The sequence below is a fragment of the Trichomycterus rosablanca genome, chromosome 23, assembly GCF_030014385.1.
Source record: "Trichomycterus rosablanca isolate fTriRos1 chromosome 23, fTriRos1.hap1, whole genome shotgun sequence".
NCBI lineage: Eukaryota > Metazoa > Chordata > Actinopteri > Siluriformes > Trichomycteridae > Trichomycterus > Trichomycterus rosablanca.
In genome coordinates, this window is record NC_086010.1 from 1414397 (window position 1) to 1437822 (window position 23426).

The window sequence follows — 23426 nt, forward strand, 5'->3', positions numbered from 1 at the left end:
CTGGTTAGAAATAGGCGGGTTGTGTCAGGAAGGGCATTCGACATAAAAACTGTGCCACGTCTGGTTTGTGGACCAGATCTGCTGTGGGGACGAATACGGGGGCAGCTGAATTTAAAATCGTAATACAAATCTCAACCCTTCTCAAAACTTTGCAACATCTACTTTAAAACCATGATAAAGGGGTACTGACTAGGGTCACCCTGCATACCACACTTTGAGGACAACTGGTTTAGTAAAATGAACCATTAAACCAACTATTAGTTGTGTGTATATCTGCTGGGTACATTTAGTGCACAATGGATAATCATTACGACTAAGCAAACTGTTAGCTGACTGTTAAACATATTTATTTAAGAATTTAGACTCATTAGATTGGCAAGAACAAGAATGGGGTAAATAAGCTGGTGAGGAAAGCAGCTCTGTGGAGGGTCTGGAGCTGGACAGTCTAGGAGGATAAACGAGTTCATTTAGTCATAAGCTTATTCCACTAAAGAGCAAGACGGAGCGCTTCAGACTGTAACAGCAGCACAATACACACACTGTCCTCACACTGTCTCCCTGTGTAGCTGTAATTTGTCACTACTGTATTTATTTTATTCTACTCTGTTTTATCTTCTATAACCGTATTCACTATGTGCTGCTATAACGCTCGAATTCCCCCCATGGGGATCAATAAAGGAATCGTATCTTAAACTGAGAAGGTTAGTTTAGTTCTGACACAATTCTGCTCGTCTGATTGAGTAGCTGAGCTCGTTAAAGAATTATTTATGGAGTTAAAAGGGCGTGTGGGGTTTACTAGCACAAGGACTGATAAACTGATTCAGACTGAAACCGAACTGATCAAGCACATGAATAAATAAATAAATAAATGAATAAATAAATAAATAGATAAGTAAATAAATAAATGAATAAATGAATAAATAGATAAATGAATAAATGAATACATAAATGAATGAATAAATAAATGAATAAATAGATAAATAAATAAATGAATAAATAAATGAATAAATGAATGAATAAATAGATAAATAAATAAATTAATAAATGAATGAATAAATAGATAAATAAATAAATTAATAAATGAATGAATAAATAGATAAATAAATAAATGAATAAATAAATGAATGAATAAATGAATAAATAAATGAATAAATACAAAATGAATAAATGAATGAATAAATGATTAAATAAATAAATAAATGAACCGATCACACAGGAGCTGAACTGAGGAGCTGACACACAGCGGCTGGTGCTGACGTCACTGAGGAACAGCGTAACTGATACATTGTTGCGACTTCAAAGCGCAGAATCGATACAATGTTTCATTTTCAAACATGAAAGGTTCCGCCGCGCGGTTCAACAACCAGAACCTGAATCGCGAACGTTTAAAAGCTGCGTTTTACTGCTGAAATACAGGCGCACAGGGCGGCTAACGCTTAGCCAGCGAGCTAGCGAAGTTCACCTGAGCTACTTACCTGACCGAGAGTCGCGAGGAAGGAAACACGTGTCAGTCCTGCCGGGAAAAGGCGCGTAAATATCGGTGTGTTCACGCGAGTTACGGGATCTTCTGATGTCCTGGTCTGGAGTGGAATCATCTCCTCCGGTAGAACGGGACCCGAGCTTCAGTTTGCTCCACTTTCCTCTACCCCAGCTTCTCTTCCTCAGTTCGTTCTATCGGGAAGAAGCCTATTAGGTCAGGCGCGCACACACACCAATCTGTGCGCGTTCACGAGGCCGAGCACACTCCCCATTCCCTTGGCTCTGCTGGCTCTGAGAGGTGTGGAGGAGCAGAACCAGGCTGCTCTCATAACCTCAGGGTTTAACTTTACCCAATCTCTCAGTTCCTCAAGTCCTGCACATCTTAAATGACTTTATAACACGCAGTTTATTTATATAACACACACACACACACACACTTGTAACACACCTGTATTACCTCTAACTCACCTGTTTCAGATCTCTGAACAGAGGAAACGATACTGTCCATAAAAATACATTTAGGATAAATATGAGCAATTAAGAAAATACATTTATGAAGATCACATTAGTGATTAAATATGTAAAATTAATAAATATTTTAAATAAATTATTACAACTTACAACATTTAGGCTCACAAAACAGACCCGGTGTATTTGACAGTGTTTTCAGGTCCTGATCCAGAGCCCTGCACATTAATGCTGCCTTCAAGTCCTCCTCGGAAGTTCCTACTTACGAGTTCGGAGGTCGTAATTACGACATGATGTGCGTTCAAGTGGTTTTTGGTCGGGTAAAAATGGACGCCATGACAAAACTCCTTTTGTTTATGCTTTTATTTTTGTATAATCAAAAACAGGAACTCTATTTTGGATGAATGTACGTAAACAACACAAAAATATCTGTGCACAAAATATCTGCTCATGAGGCAACACTTTTTGGGTTCTTCTGATCAGCTTTGTTGCTATTCTTCATCAGAACAAGTGCACGTTGTGTACAAAACTTGTATACAAGCTTGAATTTTACATTTAACATGCAAATCTACCACTAATAAGCTCAAAACTTTTAGCGTTTACTGTAGGGGCATTTGTTAATGACACGCCCCCACATCGGAAACTCGGGGCTCATCGAAAAATCCGAGTTTCCCACTGGTAAATACGACATTGAGTTGCCGTTCATGTGCCCTCATCTCGTAAATACGATATTTCCGACACGACTTGAAGGCAGCATAAGCATCTTATGGTTCCAGGACTTCAGTGTTTTCTGGTTCCTGGGTCCTAGATGTTGTTAACACTGCCCTGATGACGGGTGCATCTGTTCCTGTGTGGGCTCTTGCTTTTTCAGGGCCTTTTCTTAGATGATCAGTAATGTTTAATGAGTAACTGCTTTGTCATTTTAAAAACAAATATGTTCCTGTGGTTCTGTGATTCCAAGTTCTTTTGTTATTTACCTTTCGTTTTAAGTTTTAAATCAAATCACTTTATTGTCACGGCACATTAACACAGGTGTGAAAGGTGAGTGAAAATCTTAGGTGTATCATCCCTCACAGTTGTAAATACACATATTCTAGCACCATCGGTTTAATATATACAGGTTATTGTTTGAGGCTATTAATGCACAGATGTACAAAAGTTTGAAAAGCGAATAAGGAATTTAAATATTTAAAATTAAGAATAATTATTATAAAGTCCAAGCTGTACAAGTATTGAACAAGATATGAATTATATATAGTATGCATGCAGGTGGTGGATATAGTTCAAGTGAGTAAAGTAAAGTACTTTCTTTAAAGGAAACGGAACACGTGTGTGCTCATGATCCGAGTGTTTTTGTTCTCAGGATCCTCCGTTTTTGGGTTTAATTGCTCCCAGATTCTATATAGATCCTATAATTCTGTATTGTTGAGGTTTGATAGCTAAAATCTGCCTAAAAGCATCAGTAAAAATACATACATGAAAACTCCATCCATCAGTTTGACTTACGGACACTTAAAACCATAAAAATATCACAGACATCAGGCAGAGACGGGAAAAAGATCCTCTTTATTCCACCTTTAATTAATTCTAGATGAAAATACTGGAGGTATGAGTGACATTACGAATGCAGATTACTATCTGGAATAGAAGAGAAACTGAGGGAACTAAACCACGGCTGATCCAACAACCGTCATTAAACTAAACATCTTTATCATTCTACAGAAATCAGGTTCATCAAACGTAACACAAGAAGTGATTACTGGAGTAAATAACGAGTAACACGACACGACAAAACGAAAACATACACGTTCTGTTCTAGAACTACATCAGCATTTCTATCTATCTAAAGAAAACACAGCAGAAGTAGAAAAGAATCAGAGTTTTAAAAGCTCAGGATTAAAAAGTGGTCATTTTTTTGCTTCACATAATCTGAACGATGTTTAAAGGAAATCAAAAGCATCCAGACTTACTCACACGTGCTCAATCAGACGAGACGCTTGCTGCCTAAAGTTAGTTTCTTATCTTTTTTTAGCAAAACAAAAAAGTAAATCGACACAGAACTGCTTTTATCATCTCGTTATCACCGACGTTACAAAACAAAACGAGCAAATCACTTTTTAGAACATCACCAAGACCGGGAAGGTGCCGTGGGATATTTGTGCCCTACGATTGGTTTGTTGGGACTACCGGAGCCACGGAGCCGAGTACTGGGTCCAAAACGTTCAAGAACTGATATCTGTTTACTTCTTATAACTCAAATATTCACGTTTATTACCAGGGACCATTTTTAAATATTCATTTTAATACCTTTCATGTAATGATAATTGGGGATTAATGTAGTCGTATCCAATTCCCTGATCGCACTGCGGCTCTACTGCTGCACTCCTGTGACGTGTGCAGTACCGACCACTTCGATCAGCCAGCAGAGGTCGTAATTGCAGCAGACGAACCGATCGCTGCCTGTATAGAGATGAGATCGATGGGCTTGCATGCTTTACAGCATCATCACACACCATATTTGGGGAAATATTTAACCAAACGATCCTGTTTACTGCAATCGTGATTGTTCGCTACGTGCTAACGTGCCGGCTCCGGGTTCCGATTCAGACGCGTGTGTGACGAAAAACAAAGTGCAGAAATATGAATGTTTTTATACCGAGCCGCTTGGAATCATGGGATAGACGTGGGGGGTCGGTGTGCGGACATGAAGACTCGTGTGTTTATATATATTTTTATCTATGATCCGGATTTAGTTCCGGCTCCTGCCCACGATCTGCAGGATGTACAGGAAGATGTTGATGATGTCCAGGTAGAGGTTCAGAGCTCCGAAGACGTACTCCTCAGGGCTCAGAGAGAGCTTCTTGTTCCCCAGGAGCAGCTGTGTGTCCACCGCCAGAAACTGCAACAGGTTCAACGGTTCAGCTCAAAGATTTATAAACGAGTTTAACAAATAATATTACGAACAAACATTATTATGATTATAATTAAATGATTATTTATAAAGATTCTGTCAGTCATTCTCTGTTATACCACTGCTTCAGCCTGGTCAGGGTTGCAGTGGGTCCGATTCATTGGGCGACGGGCAGGAAACGCGCCGGACGGGTCGCCAGTCCATCACATGGCAGACACACACACACACACACACACATTCTCTCTCTCTTACAGACACACAAACACTCTTTTGCTCTCTCTCACACACTCTCACACTCACAGGGAGTCTCTCACACACACTTTCTCTCAAACACACTCTTTTGCTCTCTCTCTCTCTCTCTCTCACACACACACACACACTTTCTCTCTCACACTCTCTTTCTGTCTTACACTCACTTTCTCTTACACACACACATTCTCTCTCTTACAGACACACAAACACTTTTGCTCTCTCTCTCACACACACACACTCTCACACTCACAGGGAGTCTCTCTCACACACACTTTCTCTCAAACACACACTTTTGCTCTCTCTCTCTCTCACACACACACACACACTTTCTCTCTCACACTCTCTGTCTTACACTCACTTTCTCTTACACACACACACATTCTCTCTCTCTTACAGACACACAAACACTGTTTTGCTCTCTCTCTCACACACACACACACTCTCACACTCACAGGGAGTCTCTCTCACACACACTTTCTCTCAAACACACACTCTTTTGCTCTCTCTCTCTCTCTCACACACACACACACACACACTTTCTCTCTCACACTCTCTGTCTTACACTCACACTTTCTCTTACACACACATTCTCTCTCACAGACACACAAACACTTGCTCTCTCTCTCACACACACTCACACACTCTCACACACTCTCTCAAACACACACTCTTTTGCTCTCTCTCTCTCTCACACTCTCTGTCTTACACACACACACTTTCTCTCACACACACACTCACACTTTCTCTCTCACACACACATTCTCTCTCTCTTACAGACACAGGGAGTCTCTCTCTCACACACACTTTCTCTCAAACACACACTCTTTTGCTCTCTCTCTCTCTCTCTCTCTCTCTCACACACACTCTCTTTTGCTCTCTCTCTCTCACACACACACACACACACACACACACACACACACACACACACACTTTGTCTCACACACACACACTCTTTCACACACACACACACTTTCTCTTTCTCTCGCTCACTCTCTCACTCAAACACACACCAGCAGCTCCAGTTGACCTGACTTGAGGGATTGTGGGAGGAAACCGGAGCACCCAGAGGAAACCCCCACAAACACAGGAGGAACATGTGAACTCTGCACAGAAAGGACCCTGGCTGTCCGGATGGGGAATTAAACCCAGGCCCTTCTTGCTGTGAATTGACAGCACTACCCACCGTCACCCCAAGTGTCATGTTGCCCTAACCCCCTGCCCCCCCCCCCTTAAAAAATCCTTAGTTTAATATCCTGAGATCATTAATGGTGACAAATCTGTAAAGGTGCAATTACAGTAAACACACGCGCATTCACGCTTTCTGTCTTTCTGAGTGACCGCACATTTCACCAGAGCTCGAGGGCGCCCCCGGACGGCTCGTGTGAGGAGATACAGGTGCAGACTCACGCAGGTGAAGACCAGCGCGCCCAGCGAGGCGTACACGATGTGCAGGATCTTGTTACGGATGAAGATGCACAGGATGCCGAAGATGAACAGCACGATGACGCACACGAACAACACTCCAGCGCAGGAAGTGAAGTCGTACTTGCTCTGTGGGGGTGAAAGCACAAAAACAGAGCGGGGTCGAGTTTCGTACCGCTATCCATGGGTGCAAACTTCAAACAGATCAAAGCACTGACCTGCAGAGAGAAGATCACCACGGTGAAGCAAACCACGACCGTGATGCCGACGGCCATGATCACGGCGTCTGTGTCGTAGAAGCTGGCGATCACACCGGTCATGTAGGACATGCTGAGAGTCAGAACCGACTGAAATTCACAGGGCAGAGACCGTGAATGCCGTTATAACATCAGGCTGGCAACATCTGTTTACATAATATACCTTCATTTATATCATTTCACTACATCTAGTGCAAATAAATAAGTTGGAAATAAGTTCCAATGTGCAGTGGAGGATCTACCAAAGCCACCAGGTTCCACGGGTGCTTGCGCCGGAAGTCTCCGCAGCAGCTGATGGCGATGAGCGGGACGAGGAAGACGACGTACGAGACGTAGTAGGTCCAGCTGTGACGAATCACGAATAATTTGATGTCCCGCTGAAAGGTGAACAGAGCTACCACGGAAAATGTCACCAGGAGCTGCACCGTCAGGACCAGGAAGACCTGAAACACGACAAGAGAACCGGTAAGTGGAACCCTAAAAAGCACACAGGAATTATAAATGCCCCCCTCGCGTACAAACTATTACACTATTTCTTGGGCGAAACGCGCGCTTCATGATCAGGATTACTGTTTATATTAATCTGGACGTTTCCATGTATAGTACACGACTTAAAATAGTCCTCAACCAAGTTTGTACTTTTTCTTTTCAGTGGCGTATTAATATGGAATGATGTGAGGCGGTCACAGGTGCGCGTATATCGGGGATTTTACAACGGCTTCGAACGCGGCTCAGCCAATCAGATTTAAGGACCGGGAACTATCCGTTTTATACATTATTTTATACCACCACATCAACGTATAATTAAGCAATAGAACACGAGAGGTCGTGTGTTATCGCGAATAACATCACGGCTGTGATTCGGTCGCAGGCACGAGTGATGTTATTCACGATAACGCACGACCTCGAGTGTTCTATTGCTTTTATACAACAGTTTTTACAAAATAAAGAAAGAAAATAAATCAAAGAAGCCCTGAATTTCATAATAAATACGCTTCGATATTGACAATACCTTCCGCCAAAAAGTAGTTCCACAACCAATATAAAGTTTAACACTACAAAGCAGACATCCCAAGTTGAAAAAATTCATTTCAGGGAGGTAGGAACAAGAAGAAGAAGAAGGCAAGAACCTCCGCAGGAAAAAAAAGAAAAGAAATAAAAAACCTCTCGCACACACCAAAGGATTATGGGTGATAACAGAACTTCTAGGAGCTGCTAACTGTTCGTGTTACAAACACATTAATGTTCCCTACACAGTGCACTAAATTGTGTATCAGATCACTGATTTAAAACGTGATCGGGAATAAAGTTCGGTGTCGCCTGCGTGCGCGTGCGTTTGTGTGCATGAAGCTCGTCGTTAATGGCGACGCGTCAGCGGAGTAATACAGTTGTGGTGTGAAAAGGCCGCGCCGTTATCACCGATATCGGCACGGTTAGAACGCTTCTCAACCAATCAGATTGTACGGTCGGAACTGACTGTTGTATAATATGCCAATAACAATAGGGATTTTTTCCATGGGAACAAATTAATCATTTTGGGAAAAATTCGTTTGGTATAAGTCCAAGGATCTGGAACGGATTGAGGACGTATACCGAGGTACCGCGGTACCACCTTTATACCACTGTTATATAGTCAACATAAACTATATGGACATCAAGTATTGGGAAACCCATTTTAATGACTGAATTCATGTGTTTTAGCCACACCAGTTGCTAACAGGTGTAATAAATCAATTATATAAAGGTAATTAAATGTTTCCAACAGTTTAGGGAAGCATCATGTTCCAGCAAGCTCTATAACGACATGAAGTGTCTCCAGTGTCCTGCACACAGCCCTGAGCTCAGCCCCACTTAACAGCTCTGCAATGAACCGAAACGTACAGATACAAATGCCGTCATCTTTAGACTGAATGGGCACAAATTCCCACAGGCATACTTTACAGTCCTGTGAGCTATCCGAGCCCGAGTCCGATTACCTTGCGGATGAACGCGCGTCTGATGATTTTGTCATCGAACCCGGACATCATGATCTCGTCGTTGCTGTAGTCCGGTGGCGGCTCGTCACTCCGAAGGAATTCGTTTGGCTGATCTGAGTTCAAAACAGCAAAGTATTTAACTCACCCGCTCACCGATACGACCGATACGCGTGGGAATAAGATCTGTTAACCGGTCTTAACCAGCGAGGAGCACTTACCCGGGGCGTACTGGTACGGAGTTGGATTCGGGGGCGCGGGGTTGTAGGGAGGTTGATTCGGAGGTGCCTGCCCGTAAGGGCTCATATTTGGAAGAGCAGCCGGCGGATACCCAGGCGCACCCTGACCATACATGGGGTGCCCGAAAGCACCGGGAGGTGGAAAGGGGGGGCCAACGGGTCCAACGGGCATCACGGTGTAGTCTGGAGGAGGCAGGACGAATCCGGCGGGGTTCGGCTGACCGTATCCGTAGTTCTGGGGCGGGGAGTTGTCCATGATGGGGACGTATCCACTTTTATCCTGTGCCATGGCCGGGTCGGTATCGAGCGAGCTGGAAAAGAAGATCCACCGTGTTATAAAAGCGACGGCGAGTGCCCGACAGATATAATGCGCCTCTCTGAAGCTAATGCTACCTGCTTGAAGCTTGGTGGGCTTAATTGTGGACAGCTGTGGCCTAGCGGTTAAGGTACTGGGCTAGTAATCCGAAGGTTGCTGGTTCAAGCCCCACCACTGCCAGGTTGCCACTGTTGGGCCCTTGAGCGAGGCCCTTAACCCTCAATTGCTTAGAGCAGTGTTTCTCAACCTTTTTTCAGTCACGGCACCCTTGAAAAGTATTCAAAACCTCAAGTCTCAAGCATTTTAATTATTTAATTGTGTGTATATAACTTTTTAACTTTAAATTTTTCTTCTTTTTTCTTTGTTGTAAGAGAGTAGAGTGTTTATTATTTGACATAAATGGGTGCTACTGTAAAAAACTGCAATTTCCCTCTGGGATCAATAAAGTATTCTGATTCTGATTCTGATTCTGAAGTCACCCCAGTCTAAAATGCATTAAAAAAACTTACACTCTGCCTCCCTCGGACCGCTAACACACAAAAACACTCACTACAGGGAAGAGACGTACTGTGGTTGCATTGCATTAAGTTCTCTTGTGCAGAGATGTACCCGTGTTTGTTTCTGCTTTAAAACATACGCGCCATGAACCAATCAGATTTAACATCATTAAACAAGTTTATAGTTTATTTCTCAATTATTTGTCATTATACCACTAGCACTGCTCATCGTCTGCATGTTCTCTCTGTAGCTCGGTTACGGCTCTCGAACTCAAACTCGAAAGAAGCTTTATTGGCGTGACAAATAAGGACGTTCGTATTGCCGAAGCAAGTTAGAGAGAAATAATAAAAATAACAATAAAAAAGAACAAATATATACAAAACAGTTACATGTGCAAAAAATATAAAATAGAATAAAATATTAATAAAAACAGTGCAAAATAATAACAATCAAAATTATAATATTTTATATTATATATATATTCCTTCTGTTCATTTTAAAGAGCCGTTCAATTGAATCGGATCGTTCGCGAACGACTCATCACTATAGGCAACGCACGCAACCCGCGTTGACGTTGTAGCGTGGGGGAAAGGGGCGTGTGAGACAAGTTTTGATGTTTGAGGCGGCTAATGGTCTACATTTTCATGATAAGTTGACTTTTTTGTATTTTAAATGTATTTAATTTTCAATATCAGTAACGTCAGAATATTTTTGACGGCACCCCGGTTGAGAAAGGCTGGGTTAGACTGTATACTCTCACAGTACTGTAAGTCGCTTTGGATAAAAGCGTCTGCTAAATGCTGAAAATGTAAACGGTAATCTAGCCTGAGTTTTAGTTACTGGGATAAAGCAGGTAAATGTTGAGGATTACAAAGTCCCAGTTACAATCAATGTGCTTGTTACAGCATTACACTATCGCAGGCGATCACCAAAACAACAAGAATCTTATTTAAATCATAGCCAATATCATCCTGTCGTACTGGGATGGCAAAACCGATCAGAATTGGCCCGATTTTAACCAGAATCTGCCATAACATTCGCTTCTCTGCATGCATAAAAACACATTAGGGCTGGATAGGTCAGCTGACCTGTTGACTAGGGAATGAACCTACTGAAGCACAACATCAGCGTCTCTAAATAATTCATCATACACCAGTATTCGTAATCATGACGCTTCATTAAAAAACAAACAAAGTAAGTTCCCGTACTGTAGGTGCTAGAGGCGCACATCACTTATTCATGTACAGTACATGCAGCTCGGCTTTTGTTTTTTTAATCGTCCTGCATGATTTAATCGAGTGGAATCACACAGGAGCCACAGACGGGCTCAGCCTTTCTTTTCTCGTTAAGAGCAGATTACCGAGCATTTGATCTATTTTCTGATGCGTCCTAAAAAACACGCTGGTTGCTTCAAGATGCGAGTATCGATGCACAGGGGGCCTAGTCCAGGATGTACAGGGTGATTTAAGGGAAAAAGAATGAACAAATGTTGAAGATAATCTGTCCGTGATGGTGTTTGACACTGAACCTAAACTGATGAATCAGGTGTAACCTGTGATTACCTGTCCTAACAACCACACACATAGAAAAGCAATTATTATGGTCTTGGTGTGTACTTAGTTAGCAGTAAGCTTTTTATAGCCTCATTTAAATCCTGCTGTACCGGCCTTACAAAGCACTAAACACTCAACCTCTGTGTACTATTGATTTATCTGAGTAAGAGAACGTGACGGCAGGGTAGCAACACGGTTGGACAAGCTGGTCAGGAAAGCCGGAAGGGTGGTCGGAATAGAGCTGGAATCACTTGTGACTGTGACAGAGAAGTGTGTTCACAGAATTGTGGCACGTGTACGTGTACATCTATGTATGTGGGTGAGCACGTGTGTGTGCTCACATTTGTGTGCACATGCACGGACAGGCACTTCCGCACCTTATGTACATTAATCTGCACATTTTCTTCTATTTGCAGTGTGGTTCACTTTATAATTATCTTTATACTTTATATTTTACAGCTGTAACTTATAATCTATACCAGCCTTACAACGTTAACCCGAAATAACACCTCCATATGTACCCTCAGGTCCTGCTGTTGTAGTGTGTTGTGGTTATACAGATACTTGTTTGTATAATGTGAATCTCTGTAGTGTGTACTATTACTTTTATCTATCTATCTATCTATCTATCTATCTGTCTGTCTGTCTGTCTGTCTGTCTAGCTATCTGTCTATCTGTCTATCTATCTATCTATCTGTCTGTCTGTCTGTCTGTCTATGTCTGTCTAGCTATCTGTCTGTCTATCTATCTATCTATCTATCTATCTATCTATCTATCTATCTATCTGTCTATCTATCTATCTGTCTATCTATCTATCTATCTGTCTGTCTGTCTGTCTATCTATCTATCTATCTATCTATCTGTCTATCTATCTATCTATCTGTCTATCTATCTATCTATCTATCTGTCTGTCTGTCTGTCTGTCTATCTATCTGTCTATCTGTCTATCTATCTATCTATCTATCTATCTGTCTGTCTGTCTGTCTGTCTATCTATCTGTCTATCTGTCTATCTATCTATCTATCTATCTATCTGTCTGTCTGTCTGTCTATCTATCTGTCTGTCTGTCTATCCGTCTATCTATCTATCTATCTGTCTGTCTGTCTATCCGTCTATCTATCTGTCTATCTGTCTATCTGTCTGTATGTCTGTCTATCTATCTGTCTGTCTGTCTGTCTGTCTGTCTATCTATCTATCTATGTATCTGTCTATCTGTCTATCTATCTATCTGTCTATCTATCTGTCTGTCTGTCTGTCTATCTGTCTGTCTATCTGTCTATCTATCTATCTGTCTGTCTGTCTGTCTGTCTATCTATCTGTCTAGCTATCTGTCCGTCTATCTGTCTGTCTGTCCATCCGTCTATCTATCTGTCTGTCTGTCTGTCTGTCTGTCTGTCTGTCTGTCTGTCTGTCTGTCTATCTAATTAAAACCTGCACACTTGTGTCAAATAAAACAAACACTGTAAGGAAGAGCGTGTGAGTTCATTCGTGCTGCAGCTGTTCTATAGAAAATGAAACTGTATTCCCGGTGATGTGACGCAACACATTTTACATTCTGAATGGAATCCCACACAGTCGGATTCCTCCCTGCTGAATGTGTGCATTACAAAAACAGGATTAGTTTATTTAAACCACCTGCACAATCAAACCAGTACGTTTGAAAGCAATCTGTACAATTGTCAGTTTTCAAAAGCCACACAGGAGAAAAAAACTCAAACACCTAAAAACCACAAACCTATTTTCTACAGTGAGTTTCAGATCGTGTGGTTACTTCACAAAAGCGTTTCGCTCCATTAATACATGCATTTATTACTAAAATTCCCTCCACCCAGACCCTGAATTCAGCCTGAGAATTAAAACTAGTTTTTGCATCGTCATGCTGACGTCTCAATGCAGAAAATGTGATCAATTAAAACAAACAAACCTCATGCTTTAGATCTGTAGGAGTTCCCCCAGTGTCACATGTTCAGGTGTGACATTTAGTTTCACTTATAAAACAGGCTGGAGATAAAGCTGTGCTTCTAAAGGTTAAAGGTTAACTTACACATTTAATGAGTTTACATTTATGGCTTTTAGCAGATGCTTTTATTGAAAGTGACTTACAACTGTGAAATAATACAATTCAAGCAACTGAGGGTTATGAGTCTTGCTCAGGGGTCCAACAGCGACAACTTGGCTGCGGTACCTTAACCGCTGACCCACCACTGTCCTGTTTTTTATTTTTTTGTGACTGATTGATTGGAATACATAGTTCATAAACTTCAGTTCTATCATAAAACCACCAGCTATAAATCAGTTACAGTAAAGAGAAATTGAGAGAACAACCCATGGAAATGTAAAGCTCGCTGGACTGTGGACAGTGTCGGCTATGATTCATCAGCTTGTCTTGTTGGTAATTCTTGGAATACATGTGACCATTCAAGATTTGTTTATTCTGATCATGAGCACAGAGAAACCACCAGCTATAAATCAGTCCCAGTAAAGAGGAATTGAGAGAACATGCCAACATGCAACTGTCAGCACCAGCACATTAACCATCCGGGTTAGTGTGTATATATTTGACGCATCAGAAAAAATAACTCAAATGTATTCGGTCCAATTATTCAGTCACATAAAAATAAACGACTGAAATCAGCACCGCCTCTAATAAATCTATTTGACTTCATCTGTTACCTGTAAAATGAATTGATGCAGATATGGTTTATTTTATTCATTATTAGTTTAGTTTTTCCCAGTTAAATGTAAGTCAGTTGCATAAAGCGTCTTTGACCGTTATTTGTTTCTTCGCTTATGCTAAGCTAACGTTGCAGTTCAGGTACGAGCTAAACGCTCAGAGCGAAACTTAAGACCTCACTAAGCTTCATTCGATCAAAAACTAACTTTATATTCGGCCCACGGTATCCGAATGAGACTTTATTAAGAGAAGACTTACTGCTTTATATCCTCGCGTCGTTATCCGTCGTTTATTCCAAATATAAACACAAAAAATCCTTAAATTAGGTTCGACGCGGCACCTTCTTCTAATGTTGTCTCACCGTCTGTATTCCCACAAGCCCCGCCCACCTTCGCTGTGATTGGGTGGTCGAGCCACCAGTAGGTCGCATGACGTCATTTGACAGATTAAACGAAGACGTGCGGTTGGATTACGTTTCCATTAGTGTCCCAAATACCTCCCCAAAACAGCAAAGTAGTGCACTAGATAGGGTGCACAAAGTAGGGTGGACGGCATCCAGCATTTTATACGCTCAGTAGTACTTGTCGAGTCTTCGGTAACGGTGTCATTATGGTCTCGATCGTACCCTACGCCTACGTTTATTTATTAAAACCCACGGTCAGAGTCTCAGTGGGTCCGGTACCACCTGGAAGCACTGAGCACTCACTGTACCAGCTGTATAATGCACAATCAGTACATGTTAAGACACATAACAGTGTAAAAACTATCTATTTAATTCATGTAATGGCATACACAGGATTTTTCACATTCACTTCCATTTCTTATTTATATATTTCTCTATTTTCTGTAGTTTTTATATTGCACAAAACTGCACCTTCTTAAACCCACACTGTGAAGTGCGCATGCTGATGTTTACAATGTTTTCTATGTGTACAGAGGTGTATGAATGTGTGTTAGAGAGAGTGAGCTGTGTGAATAAGATTGTCTGTATTGTATTTTTCGTGCACTGCAAGCATCTGTGTAACCAAAAACAAATTCCTTGTATGTGTAGGCAGTTGTAGGCTAGTGGTTAAGGTACTGGACTAGTAATCCAAAGGTCGCTGGTTCAAGCCCCACCACTGCCAGGTTACCACTGTTGGGCCCTCAAGCAAGGCCCTTAACCTTCAATTACTTAGACAATATACTGTCACAGTACTGTAAGTCGCTTTAAATAAAAGCATCTGGTAAATGCTGAAAATGTAAATGTGTGAGCATACTTGGCCAATAAAACATGATTCTGATAACCATTTATTTAAAGAACAAAGGTATCCAATACCTATATCACCTTGGTGAAAAAGTATTTGCCCCCTCATTTAATCAACCAGGTCGTTTCTGTGGTGCACATCTGATGTGTACTGGTGTAGTACGTCCCTTGTACGTCCCGACTATTTCTGTGATCGTAGAAGACCACAATGTACACATTAATTACAATTATTTATTAATAATACATTTAAATGTAATGTTTATATAAAGATAAAGCAAGTGCAGATTTACCATACATACAGATGACTGTAAAAGACTGAGATTTAAACCCTGATCTCAGAGGTAGTGGGCTGTAATAACAGACTAATGCAAACACAAAGCAGACACACACAGAGAGAGAGAGAGAGAGAGAGAGAGAGAGTGTTTATATTGTAAACGTTCTGTATTCTAGAAGCTCTGTGTACCCAGGTTTTGTACATTTGTTGAGATACAGTATAAATACAGTTCTGTACATGATATATGTTCATTACAGCTTTATGTACAACTCCTGATGAAGGAGAGCAGCGTGGTTCTCTTCCCAAAGTCTCCCAGCACCCTCATCCATCATTCATCCACACACACACACACACACACACACACACACAGGGTTACAGCATTAAAACACATCTTCATCCACAGTTCTTCAGATAAAATAATCTCTAACAGCAATGATTCCCCACCACTGATAAGGCCACAGAGCTGTACGCGTTCGTCTCCCGTCCCTCCCAGGCCTACGTCTGTCCATTCTGACCTTAATAAAATATTTACTGATCATCTGCATGAGTATTTCAAACATATCTTGATATGTGCCACACCATATTGCTCGTGTGCTGGCAGCTTCTTGCTAGGATTTTTAGTTTGGGATCATTTCAGAGGCAGCATCACATGGACAACATGCAGTCGCGTTCGAACACAATATCGTGATACAAAACCTCAAGCCATCGTCAAATAAAATACATAACATTGGCACACAGTGATTACAAAGTCAGAAAATAGAACTCATTAGTCAAACACGTTAACAAAAGGGAGCGTCGGGCTGGAACGAGCCCGGGTCGTACACAGAGGTTCGGGTTCGAGTCGGTACTTCAGGCACGGACACGACACGCCCTCGGTTAAAAGTCCCAGCAGTCCGAGAGCTCAGCCCGCGGTCCGAAAAACGCCGGGCAAGATTAAGGCATCACCCAAGGTGCTTCACGTGTCGGATTTCCACTGAGCACAGACGACCTCGGGAAGGTTCGAGACTCTGCGCGTCCAGGACACGTCACTCCAGTGCAAGGGTTTTATTTTACCACAGTTACAGTACTCAGAAAATCTTCCTGTTTCAAACTAACCGCAAGCTACAAAAAGGGAAAACTAACATGTTAACTATGTTAATGCTCGAGGCCTTTATGCAGGAAATATGGCACTTAGTGACACACACACACACACACACACACACACACACACACACACAGACGTGTGCCAATAATCAATCACACAATGTAAAATGACATACTGAAGCCAGAACAGTACACACACAAGTATTTAACACTTACTTATTGGACCCTGGGGGATTTTAGAGCACCAAATCCACCTTTTGGGAACTAGTGCACTAATAACACAGACTATTTTGTCCAGTAGTGTCCAGTTCTAGGGTCCAGGGTCATACTATCTGGAAATAAGGTGGGCAGAAGGGGGTCCACTCTAAAACATTCCTGCCATATCAAGAATTGATGGGAACACTGACGGATCCTAACATCATATTTAAATACTGGGGGGGTGAGTCCCACCAAATATATTGTCACTACAGCCTTTAGTCATAGCCGACTTCAAATGCCGTGACAAGTTTGGTTCTGGTTTCATAAGATTTCATTCCTGCCAACAAAAGCAGCAAGTAAATGCAATATTTCTTAAAAATTGTAGTTAATAATGTATTACTTTTTAATATCAGTAGATGTTTTTTGTTTGTTTGTTCTCTAATAAAAGCTGTTCAGGTAATCTGGCCTGACTGGTACTTCCGTCTGCTGATAAAATCCACTGATATTAGGGCTCACAAGCTTTGAATATTGGCATACGTCTCTCACACACACACACACACACACACACACACACACACACACACACACACACACACACACACACACGCACACACACACACACACACACACACGATACAGAAGACACAGAATTTTTAGAATAAACAGCAGATTTAAAATGCTTTGGTAACCTGATAAAATCCGTCAGTAACAGTAGTACGTCCTTAACTTCAACTCCTTTCCATATTCAGCGTTTCAGCGTGAGTTAGCGTGAGCTAAACGTAATCACTACGTCCGATTCCGCTCGAGGTGGTGAAGCAGGCAAAATGGAAGCTGAAGTTGATGTGAAGCTAAGTTTGAGTTTTTAAGCGTTTGTGCAAGTGTGCATTTAACATTCAAACAGGCGTCAGGTTTAAAACAGTCCTATAGCCATAAATACACAGGTACGAGAGAGAGAGGGGAACAGGGCGTGTCCGTGCTGAGTATGTGCCCATAATATGTTGAATGATATATTGTGATATTTTGGACACTTTAGATCAAGGGTTCTCAACCTGCGGCCCTTTAAAACTGAAAGTGCTGCTCATGTGTACTTTACATTTATTATTATTATTATTATTATTAGATATTTTCATTTGTGCAGCACGTGCAGTTTATTCGCCGCTGTAACCTGACAGGATGAGGTTGAGAACCGCCGGTGCCGACGCCCTGTTTCGTCACACACTCAGCCTCAGCAGAAGATGAACGTCTGTCTTCTAGGGTCCCGTGTTCTGGACACCTCAGGCTCGGCGCACATGTGGTCGTCTCAGCACGCGTTTGTTCCGTAGCGACGGTGGTGAACTGTACGCCGCCGACGCACGACGTGCGCATCCCCAACGTCACACACACTTCTCACATCATGACGACCGAGTTTCGTCTCTACGGCAGGACGGGCTGAAGTTTGGGATCCGGTTCCGTGGACGTTGGAACCCTGCTGAGACACGCCGGTCTGACGAACACGCCGTGACCGCTCGGACAGCGGAAGTACGCCCGGCCCTGCACGGTGCCGTCGTGTTTACCTGCTCGGAGAGACAAACACAGTTACGACGATGATTTACTTTAATAGTCTTAATTCTTTCCATCGCGTTATCCTGGTCAGGGTCTTGGTGGGTCAGATTTCCCTGTACTGACTATGCACAATGCACCATGTCTGACCATGTCTGCACCGGCTGATTGAACCCTGAATGCCAGCATTAGTGGGCTGGGGATGCATAGTTTACTGCTTATACAAAGCGACTTACAGCACCGTGACAGTATATTGTCTAAGCAATTGAGCTTTAAGGGCCTTCCCCAAGGGCCCAACAGTGTCAACATAATAGTGGTGGGGCTTGGACCAGCAACCTTTCGATTACTAGTCCAGTACCTTAAACGCTAGGCTACAACTGTCCCGCACACACAACATAAGCTTTAAATACATTTAATAACAAGACAGTTCTGTTCTGCACTATCCGCTTGTTAAGTGGTGACGTGTCGACCTTATGATACGTCACATCCGGGTCCAAGTTGTCTGAGTCCCTCGTATTTTCAATATGCCACAGTGCTGTGTGCCGTACTGCTTCAACAGGTCCGAGTCGAAAAAAAACTACCCAACTGTCTTTTTACCGCTTTCCTTGCGATTAGATATCATGAAGTAATATTTTTGTTCATAATTCAATGTAAAAAAGGTAAACTGTCATTGTAGTATATTCATTACACGTGTTTCAAGCTTTTTTTTTTTTTAATTTCATATAATAATGTGAGATTCTGGATTTTTACTATATAAACTATAAGCTATACTGATTAAAAGTAAAACCAAAGAGTTAGAAATGTCAGTTTTCATGTAATGAATTAAAAATATGACCGCTTACCTCTTGATGAGGTGACATGAAATAATGACCTGAACTTTTCATGATATTCTGATTACCTGAAGTGCACTAGTGTACTGCACATCTTGTCTTATTTGTATCTTAATGTATGTTTCTAATATATATATATATAATAAGACCTTTTCCTATTGAGAAGGACTAGACATTTATGACTCGGGTAATGTTTGTAAATCCAATTTCCAACGACAGCAACACGAGTTCCTTAAGTTTTCCACAAACAGAATTTATTTTAACTTTCTTCTTACATTGACTTATCCGTTAATCCAAGTTTCTTATAAAAACAAAATAAAAACTCACTATGTTCGCAACTGGCGTATAACAAACAAAAATCTGTTGCTCCACGTCCTCTTTCTTTTCGTATATTTGATAAATATTGTCGGTATATAGAGTCAGTACAATTCTGCCCCCCCGCAGGCTCCACCGAAGAGGACTAATGAATAACAGCATACACTGATTACCAGGAAAAATCATCAATAGCTGAAAGACCAAGTTTCACCTCAAATAAGTATTCTTTAACCACACAGAAAATATTTATGACAATAAACATAGAACATTACAATTAGTGCAATATGGCTCTTACAATATATATATATATATATATATATATATATATATAAATATAAAGGTTCACAGGTTTAGCCATAGTTGTTCGCGTTTGCGATTAAAGGTTCGTTTGGCCCCGGAAATGACGCGTGACGTCACACTTAACAAGCGGATATGACCAAAAGTATGTGGACACCCTCCTAATTACTGAGTTCAGGTGTTTCAGCCACACCTATTGCTAACGAGTCACGCACTGCTCTCCATTATTAGCAGCCAGCAGAGGGTGCAATTGCAGCAGCAATAAGAAATCCCTTCAGCCCTCCCACCCTCAGACACAGCCAAACATGTGAATTCAGATTTGAACTCAAATCTCAGTAGTTGTGGGGAAGCGAATTAATACAAAATACAAAAGTAAATGGACACACTTAAATTCACACTTATTTTTTTTGGGTGCCAGAAAGTGTGAGTGTGCGTGGGGGGGAAACTCTATAATAATGCGTCCGCATACTTTTGGCCACGTGCTGTACATTACAGATCCCACTGCGTGTGTTCTTGTTGTCTGCAGGTTTGTGTGTGTACTCACCCACTGCACGCTCCAGCTCCACCCCTACCCAGATACCCTGGGCAAACTCCACTCCACCCACGTAGTGCACCACGCCGCTGCTCGTTCCGACCCACACCTGCTCTCCGGGTGCCATCCAGTCCGGCAGCTGGGTCACCGGCGAACCCTCGTCGTTCTCGTCGGAGCGGGCAGGGCTGATGATGGCTCCGTTTCTCTGGGTCGCGCCCTCTTCTGAGCCGCCGTTTTCGGGATGAGGAGGCACGCTGGATGAAGAGGAGGACGAGGAGGAGGATGAGCCTTCGTCTCCGTTGTGCAGGTGGCACGGCTTCTGACCGGTATTTGAAGAAGGTCTGGATCCAGCTTCATCCTCTGCGCGCCAGTCAGACTCGAACGGCTTGAGCTCGTCCTCCCCGAATTCGTCCCCGGCGCCTTTGAAGTCCGTAAACTCCTGACTGGGACGAAGAACGCGGGAGTTCCGGTGAGGGGAGGCGCGCCCGAGGGTGGGACCCGGGTGACCGGTCTCGTTCGGGGCGCTTTTGTTGTGTAAGGAGCCTCTCGTGTGCTCCTGCACCTCCGTGGCATCTCTGGAGCCGGTGCTCAGCCGGTCCGAACTCTCGCTCCCGGAGAAGGGCGTGTCCGAAAGCGTGGCGTTGGAGGCGCTGTGGGAGAAGTAGCCGCTGGTGCAGCTGCTCGCCGTGGGACTGCGGGATATGTCCTTCTCCGGCCCCCTGTCCCCTCGTGAAGAGGGCACGCCCACACACAGGCTGGCATTGTACACCTCGAAGTTGGCGAAGTCCTCTGGGACGTAATGCTGCAGGTTCGAGAGGGGAAGGGAAGCCGAACCGGAAACAGAGGCGCGGTTCGATTCGGGCTCCTCCTCCTCTGAATCCTGGCCAATCATTTACCAGCAGAAATGTAAACAAAGTTAGAACATTTTAATTCCAGTCAGGTGAAACTACAAAGTATTTTATTTATAATGTTCATCATTAGGTCCTTTTATATCCCAATTTAGTCATATCTGATTCCTGATCGTGTTCACATACTTTTGCTCGTGTTGAAAGGATCAGTGCACAGTGTGTGTGTTCTCCTCTCTCTTTCTCTGTGTGTGTGTGTGTGTGTGTGTGACACTTACAGCAGTGTGTCTCGGTGCGACTCTGAGGTGGGTGGGGTTTGTCGTGCCGCAGTGACCCTCGCTCTGAGCCCGCGGGCGGAGCCAGAGACCACCCCGCCCCAACACAGAGTTTTCCGTTAGCCAGCGCATGCTCTGCAACACACACACACACACATACAGCATGCAGAAATGTGCGTACAGGCGGGTGCAGGGTGGAGCTGTGGGGTTAGAGGTGAGCCGGGGTGTGGGGGTGGGGGGGAGGCTTCGGGTGTGAAAACATGCACCGAACATTCGTACATACAGCGCATACGTGAGAAACTGGGTTATAACACGCGTGTGCCGATAATCACGTATGAGAAATGTTATGGCGACGAGCCTAAAAAAATGTGCATTTTAAATTGCTAGTCCTAAATAATGTAATAAAACTGATGGTATTTCCACCTTAAATTGTAGCCACGTTATTACCACAAGTCAGATCAAGTCAATTTTGTTCGTATAGCAAAGGATATATACGTATGTATCCTACGCAGGACATTTTCTCAAAGCCATTTTACATGTTCCAGGTCTGAAAACCCTAAAGAAGAACCAGATTTAACAGGGACCTTCATCCCTTCAGGAGCGTTTCACAGGATCACATTCAGGTGAAATAAACAGACCATGAACAGATGAATAATGAGGAGAGAACGATCACAAATGAAAACATAACGAAAGTACCTGGTGCTCATCATGCTTCCGTTAGTGGTGGAATGCCATGGCATCATCAAGGGTCAAACTAACAACCCAGTGGTTTAGGGTAAGCGCCTTTTGGGGTCACTTCAGAGCCCGAAAGACGGCTTAAGAGCAGGACTGGTTAGAGGCTTAGCATGAAATGATGCTCAGATCTTTGTCCCACACTGACGTCGTGAATAACTGGACGGGTTTTGATGGCGTATTAAAGCAGGATGGAAGATGACAGTGATGGTATTTTTTTTTTACCTCCTGCCCCAGCAGGGGTCGACTCTCCAGCGCACGTTTAGCTTTACTCTCCTCTCTGACGGGCATCAGGGACTTCAGGAACTTGGGCGGCTGAGGTGAAAGTGCTTTAAATGGACTCGAGCTGAAAAACGCCGGGCTTTCCGATACCGAACCTGCCAATCAACAAACAAAGGGGCCACAAATGTATATGCACACTTCAGTGGATTAAAGACCTGTATATAAGTCATATTCTTCCCAAAGTGCCACCAGTGTAGCTAAGGCAGGGTTTTTCGAACTTTTTTCCAAGCGACCCACATTTTGTCTCTGCTCTGTACAATCTGGTCCCACTGTGGTTTACAACATGCAACATAAAGCCTCCACAAGGGGGTGTTCGCGTTTATTTTATTTATTTAATTTAAGTTTATTTCATTATTATTATTTTTCTGTGCCCCATTTTTGTTAAAACCCTGTTCTACGGTACACCACTGCCGTTAGGGTCCCCCATAGATAGTCCAGGGGTGTCCGATCAGAAGAACATGGGGAGGGTCTATTAAAATGTGTACAAACACTGGCTTAGATTAAAAAAATAGAAATAAGCGAGATGTCCAATCAAAGAGAGCTTTAACTGGTTCTTTTCGACCAACATGGAACGGGTTCCGTTTCATTTCATGCACTTATTTTGATCCATTTGGTGCATTCTCAGTATAAATAAGCAGGTTCCGAACCGGGAAAGTTTGTGCCCAGCTGGAACCGAAGAATAGCAGGTTTTTCGGCAGGAACAGTGACGAGATCTGTGTGTGTGTCGAGGTGTAGAGGAAAGAGAACGTCTTTTTATCACCAGTAGTCGTTCCTTTGCTTTCTGGATAAAAACAAACATCCATAAGAGCACAGCAAGCGCTCACATGTAATCTACATGCTCAACATCCTCTTACTACTGTTTATCTCTGGTATGTGCTGTACAGCGCCCCCTGTTGATGATGCATTCTTGGTTTCCAATAAAGACTGTAAACTGCAAAC

The 23426-nt window shown here is 42.7% G+C and overlaps 2 protein-coding genes across 3 annotated transcripts in view; both read right to left on the reverse strand.

The window, feature by feature from the left end:
- Positions 1–3494: 3494 nt before the first annotated feature.
- grinab (glutamate receptor, ionotropic, N-methyl D-aspartate-associated protein 1b (glutamate binding)) lies at positions 3495–14410 on the reverse strand. The gene is made up of 7 exons (XM_062985531.1): positions 14301–14410; positions 8984–9312; positions 8766–8878; positions 7032–7232; positions 6751–6879; positions 6518–6661; positions 3495–4846 (listed from the first exon to the last, which is right to left on the reverse strand). The coding sequence occupies exons 2-7, from the start codon at positions 9288–9290 to the stop codon at positions 4697–4699; spliced, it is 1044 nt and encodes a 347-aa protein (XP_062841601.1). The 5' UTR covers positions 9291–9312; positions 14301–14410; the 3' UTR covers positions 3495–4696.
- A 906-nt stretch (positions 14411–15316) lies between these two features.
- The window catches only part of kif13a (kinesin family member 13A), a 49501-nt gene continuing 41391 nt past the window's right edge, over positions 15317–23426 (reverse strand). For both annotated transcript variants that reach the window (XM_062985324.1, XM_062985323.1), the window contains 4 exons: positions 22431–22582; positions 21477–21608; positions 20366–21233; positions 15317–18393 (listed from right to left, as the gene is read on the reverse strand). In XM_062985324.1, the coding sequence (XP_062841394.1) occupies positions 18254–18393; positions 20366–21233; positions 21477–21608; positions 22431–22582 (1292 nt within the window). In that variant the 3' untranslated portion in view covers positions 15317–18253. The remainder of the gene's footprint in view (positions 18394–20365; positions 21234–21476; positions 21609–22430; positions 22583–23426) is intronic.